Below are 16,421 nucleotides of genomic sequence, written 5' to 3' on the forward strand. Positions count from 1 at the left end.
CCACTTCCAAAGAGCAAGCTCGTGCAATATGCCGCAGGCATTTGAGGGTGTTGATTGCGTGGCAAATCCATCAAGGTTTATTAGAACACCTGCCCTACACTCTGCATACATACTTTATTGTTTTAACGCCAGCCAGTTTCTGCTGCATTCTGTGAATTTAATAAAATTCGTTTTTTATTTCCAACTAAAATATCTACCATAAAAATACCGTTACACTCATGTTTAAGCTTATGTCCGAAATTATCATAACCGATCAGAACGAAATGAAGCGTTTTTTTTAAAGAACGGTATTATAGTTTTATTTCAAAATATCTTAATATACATACATTTATATTAAAAATGTTGCGAACGAATTAAATATTCGTTATTGGACGAAATTGTAAATGGATCACAATAATGGAGATCGACTGGTAACCAAAAGTTTGAATAGAATCGTGATTGTCCGCATAGACTTTATATACCCCAAAAATTGGATTTTCTTGGAACTTTTCAAGAACCCATATAGCGAAGCTTGAGAAGGTCGTGTGGCTTCAGTTCTTGCAAAAGCTGTATTTTGTACGACCCCAATTTAAGATCTCGATGTAAATGCACCAAGTCGTTCCATACGTCAGATCCAGTTGCTGCGAGCGGTACTCTCGACTCTCGATGGTCTTCGAGCTATTTACGGCTACTATATTTTCTTCATTGTGTGATGGACGTTGTCTATTCGGCCGAATATTATCCAATGACGAAATCTGGGCCTCAAAATGGGTGATGCTGTTGCGACACAGCTTGACACAATTCACGCGTCGTAATTTGTCAAAAAAAAAAAATACTGTTGGAAAATGTTCTTTACATTAAAAGGAGTCTTTCAAAATTTCATTAATATATTTCCATATACTGAATGATATTTTTGGTGGAAAGTCAGGCAAAGGTATCACGTATTCGGGACCTGGTGGATTGAATATTTATGGTCCCACCATTGGTCAAGAAGAAATCATACATGGACTCAAAAAAACCTCCCGCTACTGGCAGCCTTTCGAGCTTTCACCGAGTAGCAATCATTTAGATTCAGGTGTGTAAATATACATATACTATAATATATTTATCTATCATTGATTGTAGCAAATCGGCTCAGGTTCTTTGTCCTTTGAGAGTAGAACTCGCTTTTTTACAATATTTCAAAAAGGCAAGATGTTTCATTTGTAAAAATTCGTTAAAAATATAATCTAGATGTTTATTTGAGACTCCTGTGATGTTAACTATCTCACTCATTTTAAGGTCACATACTGTCTCGAATTTTCGTGATATTTTTGATGTTACTGCCTCTTGTAGCATTCCTGCACTAATAATTAAGTGCTCTAAGAGAAGGTGAGAGGTTTTGATTTGATGAAGTGATCTCACTAAAGATTTATCAACCCAAGAAGTAAGTTATAAACAAGTATGTAATATACGTTTATTAATATAATAATTTATTTTGTACTTAAATTCACATAATAAACTTGATACTTAAGTAAAAATACATATGTAGACATATAACTTTACTGTCTAATCAATTTGTGTGATGGATGCTTCATCTGCGCTCGAGCAGCGACTGTTGTCGCCATCGGTACGATATTTAATGGAGTCGATAATTTCAACATCGATATCACGTTCACAATTATTACCAACTAAACTCGGACAGTTATCCACAGACGCATGTTCATCGGAGTCTTCACAATCAGGTTCGGATTTATTGTCATTGTCAAAGCTATTGCCATTATCACCACCAACAGCTGCAGCTACGTTCGATGCGATCAGGTCTCGTGCTGCAAACTGGCTATAAAGTCGGGGTAACTGTTGTAACATATAACTAGCACTGCTCTTAGTTAAGGGTTGGTTTTCTTTAGCTTCACCCAGATCATAGTATTTGGTATAGTTTTCGAACTTACTAGCCATGGCGGTTGAGGTTAAATTGATCGCGTCAAGTGCATGTCCAACGGCAGGTTTACTGTCGTTGCAACGTGGCACAGGTACAGTGAAAGCAGAGCCCTGGCGGTGTTTGTTTAACAAATTAACATTAGAGCAGTTACTACCGGTAGCCTCTGAATCGGTTGCCGCATTGTTGTCGTCGACGTTTGTAAGTGGCGATATATTCTCCTTTTTGCGGTCGTAAATATGACCTGAGACGCGTAGATCAATGAAGAAGTGCAGTGGATCGATACCGTAAGGTGGGTAGAGTGGTGGATACCAAACTGGTGGCGGTGGTGGCAAAACCAAATCCTGTGGTGGCAAAGAAGCTGCAGGTGGAGTGTCCTGCAGCACAGCTTCGGCTGCGCCACCTCTTTCATTCCCACTCTTATTAGGAGCAGTTACAGCTACAACTTCGGGAGTTGGAATACCGATAGTATCGCACTTGACAATCTTGACATCTGTCGCATCTTTGGATTCATTTTCTAATTTACGATACTTATTGGCTAAGTGAAAATATGGTTTATTTGTAAGCTCAAGTGGCTTCTCCAACCCAACGGCGGAGACGGTAGCATTGTTGTTCAACTGTTGTTGTTGTTGCGTAAGGAGTTGCTGTTTCTCTTCCGCTTCTTTGCGTTCTCGCAAATGTTCATAGTAAGGACGATGATGTGCCCAAGTTCGTTTTCGCGGCCTTCGCGCCAACACCATCGACTGCTGCAGCTGTAGATTACGCGCATTCTCGTTGTTGCGCGCCTGCACCAAAGAGCGCAACATGTCACTAAAAAAAAAGTTGTTAGCACCCACTGGCGTTGAGTACAAGTAGGGAGGCGTGGCTGCCATCAGTCGACTAACAAAGTCTTGATTGCACATCTCATGAATATTCGACTTGCGCGGTGTCGCAGTGGATGTGGCATTCGTGGGCGAGCAGGACGCAGAGGAGGCGTTGGGTATTGCYGTATCCTTTGAACATTTTTGTTGTTGTTGCTGCTGCAAAAGCTGTTGACGTTGGTGCTGTTGTTGTTGTTGCTGTTGCTGCTTCTGCTGTTGCTGATGTTCCTCCGACATGACCGCTAGTCGAACAGCTGCAATTTTAACAAGTTGAAGAGAGGGAGAGAAAAGAAAGTAGAATGTAATGTCTGCCTTCAGGAAGAGCTGCAATTCTTAAGTATAGGAAATTCAAACACAGTAAGAAACAATAAGACAATGACATTTAAATGTTCTTCTCGTGTACTTTTCAGATTTGGTAGACAATAAATGGAAACCTGTCGACAATGCCCAACCTCGCATTTTGCATTTAGTCCCTAAACTGAAGAGCTTAACACTGAGTGCCGGAACAAAGCAGATTGTGCATTAAGTTGTTTTTGATTTCAATAAAATGCGCCAAGAGATTTATGTACTTAGGATTGCACAAAGAAATAGGGGTATGGGATATGCGTGTAACTTGTCAAGTAGTTTTTTTGATGTAAAGATTTTAGCAGCATTTTGCCGACGGTGCTTTGGAGCACGAAATAAATACGAGCTAATATTAATTATATTCCAGTGAAATATTCTAATTGCTGAAATATCTTTAGTTTGCTTTATTAAATAAAAAGTTTGTGCTGTAAGATAAAAATTATATATTTTGTACCAAATTTCTTCCTATAGAACCTCCAACGAATAGGATGACCGAAAAATCGTTCCTTTCATTCATAGAACCTTACTTAAAAAACTAAGTATAGAGAGGCAGCAAAATAAATCTCACTCCTCGTCTAACTGCCCAAAAGTAATGAGCATATTTTCAAAAAATACCTTATAGAGTATTTGTGAGCTTGGATGGAATTCTTGTGAATTTAATTGGATCTGGTGTCTCGGCACCAATCAAACTATTTTTTTGACGAAACTTTTACTGTTATTAGCAAAACATAAAAAATTCAATATTTGCGTCACTTAAAATACTTAAAGTAACGAATAAATAACAGGAACTGAATATAGTCATTCGGATATATACGGCCGTCATTAGACCAATTCTGACATATGGTGTCCTGCTATTAAATGGATAAAATAGTATGCGGGAGTTACCGAGTCTATTAAGCCATGTTCGACTGACGCGATTAATATGCTCCTTTATCAACGGCGTATATATTCGGAAAGTAGCAGTATGCTGTGATATAACAAATAAGGGAATTATGCTCCCATGATTATATTTCAATAGTCACTTTTGGGTGAACTTGCCCTTGTTAGGACTATTCGGTGGATGACTTATCAAATTGATGTTTTGAGTACTCAAAAATGCAGTTGTTTCAGTCGATGTGTGGGAGTTTGCACATGGTAAAGATTTAACCGTCTTCGCGGGTTAAGTTCTTGAAAGACAACAGATATACTTGGGATGTTTACAGTTGTTCCAAAAAATCAGGCAACTATCTGCTAGGTAGTGCTTCGTGCGCAAAGGAATTCCGTTGGATTCGGCTCATTTAGAAACACCCATGCAGTCGACTGATTTGATACGTAAAAATCCACGTTTCATCATCTCTCACTATTTCATAGATGCGTTTCGAAACATAGCTTTCGTATTTTTTTAACATTTCTCCCAACAAATTGGCACCAGCCTTTTGGTGAGTGATCGACAAAATGTGTGGGATCCAACGTGAAATATTTTTATAGTTGCCTAGCAGCCATCGCTATCGGCAGAATGGGAACGGGTGGGTGCTCCTGCGTCCTCTTGTGTCCTACTACTGGATAGCTGGGCTCGCGGCTGCTTGGTCAGCGCTGGGCCAGCATTGGTACTGGGAATATTGACTGTAAGACTGGGAATATTACCGGACGCTGTTTGTAGAAGTTGTTTGGAAGAAGATGCGGTAGAAACTAGCCAGCTATTCCTTCTTGACTGCCCTGCTTTTGTAAGATTTTAGACCTGGGAGCACATACCTTCAGACATCCCACCGATCTGGCGGGCATAGAAATTAAGCCCCTCTGTAAATTTGTATTGTATACTAAGCTGTTTGCCGATCTCTAAGTCCGAACAATGGCTTCACAAAGGACTACATTAGTCCACGTGCCATCTTTCATCAGCCATCCAACCTAACCCAACCTAACCTAGCAGCCCTATTCTCATTGCTTCACAAAAATCGCCAGCCTCACTATTGTGAGGTTTTCCGTATGCTGAGGCGATTTCAAAAGCACAAATTCTTACAATTTAATTACAAATTTGTAATGTCTGAAAGCAAACCTCACAATGCAAAATCGGTTGAGTTTGTGATTTTTGTGAGGGCGTGAGAATAGGGCTGTAAGTTCATCGATGCGCCGTTGCCGAGTTAATCCGCATCGAAAGTTGTAAAAAAATCGGGCGAAAATATTGCGTATTAACTCTATTTATTGCCCGAGATGAATCATTTAACTGTAAGCGACACATGCCGCTTGTATGCAAATACGTTTTACATACTCAGAGCGTAGGTATATCTTCAAAAATGTCCTTGCTTACGATAAAGTTGTGAGATGCTAGATTGCAACACTATGATTGCCAAATCCCAAAATACAAAAGGCAACCTACGTATGTATATATACTCATAAAAGTAATAATTATATATGTATATACACTGACTATAGTATCGTCATTTTCATCCTATCACTGTCTAACTTGTTTATGGTAAATTTACTTCGTTAAACAACACAATTACAGTTTTTGAAAAAAAAAAAAAAATTGGTCAAAGTTAGTTATTATTTCTAATTCAAATAACTGCGAAAACACACCTGCTGCACCTCATAATCATAACAAGATTTACTATAATTTTGCAAAGCAAGGAACATTTTTAAAACTTTGACTGTAGTCGATCTGCGGATTCATTGGAACTCCGACATTCAGCGTCCATTCGTAGCAGAGGAGCTGAGGGCCCCATTGCGAAATCAGTGTAAAGGGTTGCTAATAAGCACATGGCTATGGTGAAGCTTGGTGGTTAAAAATACAAGTGCACTCGATAAATTAAAACACTTTCCCGGCCGTCACCTGCAGTGTTGTATGCATATATATGTATACGAGTGTATAGGTTATATGTATAAGAGTATGCAATTTTGGGAGGTACGCCGCCTTGTGCTACATCAAAATGTTTTAATTCATTTAAATGCCGCTACGGCGGCACTTGTGAGAGTGATGATTCGGCTGCTGATTGCTGATTGCCTGCCTTGACAACAACATATTTCAGCAGGAGTATGAATGTGCGAATGTATGTTTTTTGGAGTCCTGTGCCATCCGGGTGTCGAAGCCAATCTGGCGCACTTGAGTGCTCTTCGCTCTTTTATTTTCGCATTTAAAAGTTTTTTATTGTTTTTTCATTTCGCTTTTAAAAACAAACTTTTGACGAACCGATGTCGTCTAACGAAATGTAACAGCAGCTGTAAAGCACTTCTCTTGTTCCACGCACACCTCACACCCCTAGGTAGTGTGAACAGTAAATGTTTTAATTTGACAGCATCAACTGGCGGACGGTGGCACCGGTGTTGGGTGTGAAAGCTGCGCTAAGTTTAAATTAGATTATGCTAATTATGGTGGTAATCCAATGCGGTTGTTTGCGTTTGTACGTCGGGTGAGCTGCGGCGGTGTGTAATGTGCCCATCGCCATTTGGCGCTATATATTCCAATTCTCAAGCGGAATCAATTTGCATTTTGTGTTTCAATGATGGATGTGTGACGGAGTTAGGCTCCCTCTCGCCACTTTGCGCTACTGAAAGCCTTGCGAAGCCTCAATTTCAATTTGTTTTTACAGCGAAATGAAAAATCAACTTGTCCAACTTTTTTCATATAATAAATTTGGTAAAAGTTTATTCCTGCGCGCTTAATATTTCTTGCTGATTACCATTTGTAAAAGGCGCGACAAATAACAGGGAAGTTGTTGGCAGCTTCTCTGAAAAATGCGCAAACTGCAATAGTTTGTCTGAGTAAACCAATAAAACAAAGCTAAAGTTTTTGCGTTGCGGGCAATTAAAACCAGCAGCTTCGGTTTTCATATGAATAGAGTTTAAAGTGCTCAAATACACAGATAAACCAGTAATTTAAGGAAGCTCACTTTAATATACTAGAAACGTACTTTGTTAAATTAAGAAATTAAAGTAAAACGGAAATTTTGTCTATAGTTTTATGAAATTCATATGCTTTTTGAGGAAAAAATAAGAATTTTTCAATAATTAAATCAGTTAAAATGAAAAAGTAGCTCTTACTGATTATTTACGAAGTCAGGAAGAAATGTTCAATCGACTTAGAACTTGAAAATGACTCGGATAGGGCCTGAAATGTGCCTATAATATCTTTAAACAAGTCGTAAGTATTCAAAATATTACGATCATACTTCTTACCTTTTGTTTGAGAAATGATGCAGAGATTCGCCTGCTTGATTCGAATTGAAAGCCTTGGCAGTAAACTTCCATGTTTTGGTCGTAATTAGATGAAACAAATATATGCCATTAAAGGTTTGCTTTTTTTATTTAGGAAACCGCTTTAACGATATTTTTTAAAATATGTGGTTTTAATTTTTAATTGAAAATTAAATCACTTAAAGAAACATTTTTATTATTTTTATTAATTTTTACTATCAAAATAACTTACAAAAAAGTAAAAAGTAATTTAAAAGGGCACGCTTTTACTTTTTCTTTTATGTTCATAGGTACCATCTCTTAATAAACCCCAAATATAGTATTATTACTATAACTTTTACAAAAGCAAATTTTATATGAAAAATAGGTATTTTCTTATCGTTTTTGTTCATAATTAACCAGAAAATCATAAAATAAACTTTAGGACAAAGAACGAAATTTTTTTTGAAGAGTCGTGTAATCATAAAACCCACTTACATGACACAAATTCTACTGTTTAGACTGGCGTTTTCTAAAATTCATTCAAAAATTTCAAGATCAAGGCAACAGAGGGGATAGTATTATTAATTCATTGTTTTATGAAGGTTAAAGAGTTACAATGTTCTAGTCAAAACTGAGTTTTAAGTTTATTATTGACTTTATTATGGTTTCATTTAAAGAGCTTCTAACATCGAAAACTAATCGCGACCAAAAGTGATTTATCTTCTATACTTTTAAAACTTTTTGGTTGCATTCGAAATTGAGAAAAATCCCATTTTATTAATTTACAAAACGGAATTGATATATTAGAAAAAAAATTCTCTAAAAAATTAAGTATTAACAAGTAAGGAAGGGCTAAGTTCGGGTGTCACCGAACATTTTATACTCTCGCATCAAACACCGTATTTGTGTAAAGTTTTATTCCGCTATCATCATTGGTTCCTAATGTATATATTATACAGAGAAGGCATCAGATGGAATTGAAAATAGCGTTATATTGGAAGAAGGCGTGGTTGTGAACCGATTTCACCCATATTTCGTACATGTCATCAGGGTGTTACCGAATTTCATTGAACATTCATTGACAGACAGACATCCGGATTTCAACTCTACTCGTCACCCTGATCACTTTGGTATATATAATCCTATATCTGACTCTTTTAGTTTTAGGACTTACAACCGTTATGTGAACAAAACTATAATATTCTCTTTAGCAACTTTGTTGCGAGAGTATAAAAATACCCCGTTTTCCGTTTACGCCATCGACAATCAAAATAAATTATATATGGACTCATCTGTACGAATCCCAAAATTCGTTACCATGCAAACGTTTCGAAATATTTGTCTTCGTAAGTGTGGCTTATTTCCTGATTTTTACGCTCTAAAATTAGCTGAAAGCAAAAGGTTTCGAATATTTTGAGATGCACTTGTGCAGTGCCAATTTCCCCCAACTGCCTTTTGATAGCGATATCGGATTTCGTGTGTTCCTTGAACTACGACTCACTTTACACTTAGTTTAGGGCGTGAAATTTTTTTCCCCCTTTTACTCCAACTTCAGGCATTTTTATGAATTTTTAACAAATAATGTGTTGAAAAATAGTATGTGTTTTTTAAATATACTGCCCATTTCGCGAGTACTTTTGTTCTTTTGCTAATATTTGACTGGCGGAGCCTGTACATCTTGAGATATTTGTGTATTCACCATTTTTTGTTCCAAAACCACCAGATAAAATTTTTTAAAAGGTAATAATTTTAACTCTACGCAAATAATAGCATATATGTATATCTAGTACCTACTAGATAATTTCATTTGAAGTGTTAAAAACTAAAGTGACCAATTTTTTTCTTGGCCGTGAGATATTTCAATTTTTTGCAATGGTTATCAACACAATTGATTTAAAATCAAATAATAAGCGAATAATATACATACATATGTATAGGATCCACATATTATTACTTAGAATAAAAACTGAAATAATTTAAGTGAAAAGCCAATTCAAAGTAAGTGCTCGTTTTTTTGGTTCACTAAAGATAGATGCAGATGTATTATATTATAAATAGTCTTTTAAATCATTCGTGTGTCCATGCAAGCGGTAGCTTGTGTAAAAATGTTTCACATGATGGAACTTATTAAATGCTCTTGGTGATCTCCAGTTTGAGAATAGGAAAAACCACAAAACCTTTACTTCCCATAAAACAACATATTGGATTCAATCAGCTTTTTTTAATGTAATATACTATAAGCTGACATTACTTCTTTTATTACCATTCTATACCGTAGTTCATTCTATTAATTATACTTTCCCATATACCCAATATAAACCTTTTTATACTATCGTAACATGTTGCTACAGAGCAAAATGGTTTTTCTCACCCACAAAACACCTTAAAACGAAAACGTGTAAAGGTCATGGTAAAACAAAATTAAGATATAAAACTCTAATTTGGCACAGTACCTCGTAGTACCAAGGAGCACTTGTGAGCAAAAAATTTTGTTTATTTTACATATTTGCTAACCACTAAAGCTACTATAGCAAAACTCGCTTAACACAATTCTTATAAGATGAAATTGGATGATGGCCAGAGACATTAAATTTTACTCCCGAGATGGTGTGAGAGTCGTTTAAATTAGCCAGGGTAAAAATTGAGCGATGAGCGTGGCATCGTTCTCTTTCAGGTAAAATCACATACATATCTCGGTACATAATATTCCTCTGACATTTTCATGTTATAGTGTGAAAATGCGCGAAATCGAACTACAGCCACTCCTGCTTCCAATATAACACAATATTAGATTTAATGATCTTTCAAACACTTTCACTTTTCAGTATACAAATCAAGAATCAAGATTCAAGAATCAATTAATATATCAGGATAAAACTTTGCACGAGGTATGCCAAACTTAACAATCGGTTCATAATTTCATCTAATAACGAAAGTTTATTTTAATTCTTACATATCACGTCCATCTTTACTTACATTGTACTAATTATTCGTGTTCCTTTTGTTTTTTTCTTATTTGTAAGTACTTATAACATCATGATATGTACAAAAATCTATGAAAAACTTAGTAAATAAATTGTATTAGAATCAAATATTTCAGAAAAAAATATAAACCATGGAACTGTACAAAAATTTATTTTTTTACACAATTTATAATATTTATAAGAATCATAAGTTTTATTCTGATTGTAACCTAAAGAAGCTCCAACCTTTCTATATTCTTGAAAATTTTAAGAAGCCTAATAGGAGTCGACATTTTTTCATTGCCAGATTGCAATTAATCAGGAGCTGATTAGTTAGTTTATTTATTATTAAAAAAGTTTGCATGTCATCAACCCTGAGGAAGAACGTCTAGCCACAATCCACAACAAGGGAAGATTTGCCCCCCGACGGAAGAGAAGGACGATGTGACCAAGTTAAGTCAAAAGCCACCACGGAAGACACATCTCCAATGTTTTGGACGTGCGTATGCTCCAAGGTCCTAGCAACGACTCGGACCATTATTTTTTTAAAGCTAAGATACGCAACAAACGCAAGGAAGATTCGACGTCGAGAAGATACAATCACAACAGACAGCCGAACGATTTTCTACTCGACTTGTACTCTCTCTCTCTCCGCGAGCACTCGTCAACAACTCTGTATAAGGGAACTGTGGGACGGCATTTCAAGCTGCATACTTACTACATCGGAATCTGTATGCAATCGAGAAGTAAATTCCTCTCCCGACGAACAAAAACCAAACTCGATAAGTCATTCATTATTCCCGTCCTGATATATGGTTCAGAGACATGGACGATGACAACATCAGATGAGTCGACGTTACGAGTTTTCGAGAGAAAGATTCTGCGGAAGATTTATGTCCTTTACGCATTGGCCACGGGGAATATCGCATTCGATGGAGCGATGAGATGTAAGAGATATACGACGACATTGACAAAGTTCACCGGATTAAAAGACATCGGCTACGTTGTCTAGATCATGTCATCCTAATAAATGAAAACACTTCAGCTCTGAAAATTTTTGGACGCAGTACCAGCACATATAGCATAAAGGAGAACCGACTGGCGCGCTGTTGTTAATTCGGCTATAATCGCGTAAGCGGTGTCTATGCAAGAAAAGAAGAAGAAAAAGTTTGCAGTTCACTCTTCCGATTTTGCTGCATATATGTACATCAAGATTTAGATACATAAATTTGATTTAAAAAATATATATTTTTACTTTTTTATTATATCTCTGAAACAAAGCGCTTTTATAACATGAGCGTTCAGATTCTTTTTGGCAGAAATTTAATTTGCTGCACTTTTCCATTGGAATTTTTTCGATAAAACCAGCTGTTGACTATTTTTTTCAAAATTGTGAGAAAAACGTCAAAATTTAGAGCTTAGATTATCAGTGGATTTTTCTTTAACATAAAAGCAAAATTTTCATATTTCGAAAACATAAAAAAATTAAATATGACACCCTAGTACATATCGATATAAAATTTTGAGCTTCTTAGCAGTCTTTAATCGAATCACAACTAACCGCATTTTAACCCTATCAAAGCGAAGAAAAGAACTACTAGAAACCAAGACTACTAGAAACAGAGAACGTATATTTATAGAGAAGGTCCAACAACGGACAGGCGTGTAAACTGTCAAAAGCTAACAAAATGCGATGAGTGCATTTCACCACAGCTAGCTAAGAAGGAGAAATCTTAACAGTGGAGCGTGAACAGAGCTGAGCATTCNTTTCACACTGAAAATGCTCAATTCTGCTATTTTCGTGTCCCCTGATGTTAAGTGGTGAAACGCACTAATAATTTTCTGTGGTGAAATGCACTCATCCAAAACWGTAAATATCCCAAAATTGAAATATCCCTAAATTTTTGATATCGTGAACCTTCTCTATAAATATACGTTCTCTGCTAGAAACTCACCCGAAAATCGACTTGTTACTGGCACTAGCGTATCTCTGATTCGAAATTTTCTTGGTTAAAACTCGTGGACTGTTTCTCTTGAAGTTTATTTTGCTCATATTGTAAAATTTACTGATATAAAAGAAAATTTTATGTTCATATGTCTGGGTAGGTATCAGTGAGTACATCCATACAGTTTTATTGGCTTATATATGCTTTAAATATTTCATTTATTCTAGAATGGTTGAAAAATCCACATTCGCTTGATTGATTTCACCCCGCATAAATCAATTTATGTAAGTATATTTAAAAACGATTTCACCAAAGCTTATATGTGTGTACTTAACCCGTAAACAAGCGCATCGCAACCATTGTGGTATAAGATAATTACGAACAACATTACCATCGACGAACCTTTCGGCCCTTAACTGCTGTAGTAATCATGTGTGCGATGAGCGGCTGAAAACGGACGGACATAACTGCCAGTTAACATCCCTTAAAACATACCTACATTAGTATTTTGCGATTTGCAAGGCCATCTGTAGTCAGAGGTGATAGATCCTTGTTTGTGACACATTTGTTCACATATAAGTATCATGGGCCCTTCATCTGCGAATACGAACATACACATATATACTTACATACGAGTATATTGTATTTAAGTCATTGTGACTCTAGTAGACCTGAGGCGCGAGGGACCGTCGTGTTTGACTGTGAATTAAATTTATGTGCCACTTGTGGCTTTCGGCGCTTCGCACTTTACCCTTACCAATATTGTAATTACTATGACCGTTAACAGAGGATGTTAGCGATAGCTGGTAAATTGTTTGATGTATGATATGGTGTGGCATGTGGCAAATAATGTCATATGTGCGTACACATCTGTGTATGACTCGCAGACGTGACAATAATTTAAGCACAGTTGTGTGGGTCCAACAAGTTCACATATCACCTTAAACAAATACTATTTAGGTGTGAACCCAATCCGTTTCGGATCGCATTTATCAGCAATGTGCTGGGAGTCATGTAAAACGTCCTTAGTAGCGCTCCTATCTTTTGCACAGTGCCTAATAATGTATGCTGTGATGGAGTTGAGTGCGATGTAATTGATTTACTCAATAAGTGTTAATTTAAAACGTAAGAGTATTTGCTACGTAGCATGTTAATACTTCTTGAGGCGATTTGAAGGGGAAAAAAATATTTATAAAAATTTCATGCCTGTAAAATGAAAAAGCAAAAAATTACATAATTGAATAAGACCTGATATTTTGGATTAAAAGTTGGATTGTTGAGTTAGTTAGTTGATCTCAACATTGGAAAATTTAATTTTTTATCCAAGATGTCTGGAGATTCCAAAATTAATTTTTAATTTATATACCAAGATGTCGATTTATTTTTAATCCGGTTTGTGGGGTTTAACAATTTTTGAAGCCATGTTAGAGATTTTTTTTTTCGTTTTTAATCTCGTATTTGATTGGGTGAAATTTTAGCCAATACAACTAATCAGTTATATGACATTTTATTTTGTTAAATTAATGTAAACAGAATCGTAAATCTTATACAGAACCTTTCTTTTGAAAACTCGTAACGTCGACTCATCAGGTGTTGTCATCGTCCATGCCTCTGCACCATATAGCAGGACGGGGATAGTGAGTATCTTGTCGAGTTTGGTTTTATTCGCCTAGAGAGGACTTTACTTCTCAATTGCCTTTTCAGGCCGAAGTAGTACCTTTTGGTAAGGTTATTCTGCGTTGGATTTCGCGACTGGCATTGTTGTTGGTGTTAATAGTGGTTCCAAGATGGACGAAATTATCTACGACTTTGAAGTTATGGCTGTCAACAGTGACATGTTTGCTTGATAACAGGAGATATTTCGTCTTGCCACTACCAAATCCATTTGCTTCTTCCTTATCCCATCGGAAGAAAGCATAACTAACAGTTATCAATATCATCGGCGTACGCCAGCATCTGTGCACTCTTTTTATTAAGGATTATGCTTTCTCTATTAAGTTCTACAGCTGGAATTATTTTCTCTAGCAGTAAATTAAAGAAGTCCCTCGATACTGAGTCGCCTTATCTGCAACCTCGTTTGGTATCGAACGGCTAGGAGAGGTCCTTTATGATCCTGACGAAGTCTTTGGTATCAACGTCTGTTTACACAGCCGTATTAGTTTTGCAGGGATATCAAAAGTTGGTTAAGTAAAAATCACAGGAAGCAGAACTTCGAAATTGATTCAAAGAATGTCAAAAAGTATCTAAAAGCTCACAATGCTATGACGGTCACGCATACCATTTGGTTTTATAATGGTTAAATCTAGTTCAGATTTCTTTCGGTATAACACAAACTAACATTATTCTTTTATAAAATCTATTTAATATCTTACATGGTGTAGATCCAAGAGTTTTAACAGTAGTAATTAGGGGCACAAGACTCTTTGAAAATGTGAATAGTTGAATACAGTGAGTCAAGTATTTATTAGTTTTATAAGCGGTGGAGTGGAGTGAAGGTCAAAGATTTTACAGAACGGTAGTGAACTTACTCTTTCGTCGTTTTTGTACATGGTTTAATGTCCAAAAATTAAGTTAAAATAATATTGGTTGAAATGTTTTATAATTTTTGGCGTAGCCAAAGCGAAATCAGTATATGAAGCGGTTCATTATTTGGCGCCATTCGTGTTACGAGTTGATATGTGTTTGTTTTTTTATTTGCATGTGTATGTATATCAGGCATAAATAAATTTGACACCTGTCTCAATTCAATTTGTATACAGAAATACCACGTGGTATAAAACTCACTATTGAGAAGCAACCCCAAATACAGGCATTCAAAGAATCTGAAAGGACCCTATAGAAAATTGCCACAGGGAGGAAATGAAATAAAAATACGATCGGTCGAAAATTTTCTAAAGGATCCCAAGAACTATGGTGAAACATCTCGAAGAGGCTGATCAGCTTTAATAAAAGGAAGAGAAATTCGAAAGATCAGGCATTTGTCGGTCAATAAGAACAAAAAATTGCCACAAAGATGAAAAGAATAAGAATACGATCTATCGAAAATTTTCCAAAATTTTCCAATCGATATGAAAAAAGAAGTGCTAAACTTAGACTTAGACTCAGTTTGCTGAGAAGTTTTTGGGACACCGACTAGCAATCTTCCTATTTAGTGACGAGAAAAAGTTTAATTTAGTTGGACACAATGGTTTTCAGTAACTCTACCGTTACGTTTATCCTTAAAACAAATCCCAATTCGTTGGAAACTTTCAAGAAGAATACCTTATGATATTAGACATCACGGAAAGGCTCCAGTTTGTTTTGTGTCCCATAAAATAAACTCAGAAAAATACATAGAACTACGGAAAAGGGTTAGTGGAGATTGGTGACCAATTTTAGGGTGAAACGTGGACTTTACATCACCATAACGCACCAATCCATCATCATAACGCACCAATGTATAGAGCTGGAAATCTATGGGAAATAGCCAATAACTGTTGTATGAATATAATATGTTTATGAAATGTATGGTACTTGTTCTAATTTAAATAGTTTAGCGTTTATGCCTTGTGTAGTTACCTTCGAAGGTTTGGTATTTTCTTCCGATTAGTGGTTGATATCACTAAATAATAAAGTTCAACAGTCCTTCCCAGCAGGTGATGACCATACATTCAATCACCTCAGCTACGAGAGCTCTCTTATTTTATCTTTTAGAGTTATCTCAAATTTATTTTTGAATACTTTGAGCATTTGTAATCACAGTAAGACAGTTTCCATTGCTTTCTACTCTTTTATATAAGTACATAAATACATATATTGCGAGAATATTTATCTTTTCGCCACAGGAAGTTTTACCAAAAATTTAACAACAAAATTACCAATTTTAATTGTCACGATCAATTAGACGATGTATTTTATTTATTTATGTAATATTTGTGTTCTACAATATTCAAAGCTTGATATAATATTATTTTAGTTTTAATTTCAATTGTATTACAAAGTTTAATTAACGCACGACACGAACGTATAATATTCCACGCAATGCAATAACGCCATTAACTCAAATGTCACTAACTACCGCTAACGATGACAGTTAAAAATCAAATGAGTTGGACTACGGCTGAAAATTTAAAAATTATGAAAAACGTGCAAAACGCGCGCCATACATGCCGCTGCCAATAGGCAAAGCGTCCGCTGCGAAAGAAAAGCCGAGTCGAGCAATCGGCAACGGACGCAGCTACCAAGCCGCAAAACCACCCTTAAAGTACAGCGGAAGGCGCAA

The 16,421-nt window shown here is 36.1% G+C and overlaps 1 protein-coding gene across 2 annotated transcripts; it reads right to left on the bottom strand.

Annotated features, from left to right (window-relative positions):
• Positions 1-1,514: 1,514 nt before the first annotated feature.
• On the bottom strand, positions 1,515-16,209 carry LOC108969531. 2 transcript variants are annotated; one of them, XM_018934296.1, is made up of 2 exons: positions 15,719-16,209; positions 1,515-3,011 (listed from the first exon to the last, which is right to left on the bottom strand). In XM_018934296.1, the coding sequence occupies exon 2, from the start codon at positions 2,992-2,994 to the stop codon at positions 1,528-1,530; it is 1,467 nt and encodes a 488-aa protein (XP_018789841.1). In that variant the 5' UTR covers positions 2,995-3,011; positions 15,719-16,209; the 3' UTR covers positions 1,515-1,527. The 2 variants fall into 2 exon arrangements, with proteins under 2 accessions (XP_018789841.1, XP_018789842.1); XM_018934297.1 differs by lacking the exon at positions 15,719-16,209 and adding an exon at positions 9,705-9,760.
• Positions 16,210-16,421: the final 212 nt, after the last annotated feature.

Source organism: Bactrocera latifrons, unplaced genomic scaffold (genome assembly GCF_001853355.1).
Source record: "Bactrocera latifrons isolate USDA-ARS-PBARC rearing strain unplaced genomic scaffold, ASM185335v1 scaffold_256, whole genome shotgun sequence".
In the NCBI taxonomy this organism is placed as follows: domain Eukaryota; kingdom Metazoa; phylum Arthropoda; class Insecta; order Diptera; family Tephritidae; genus Bactrocera; species Bactrocera latifrons.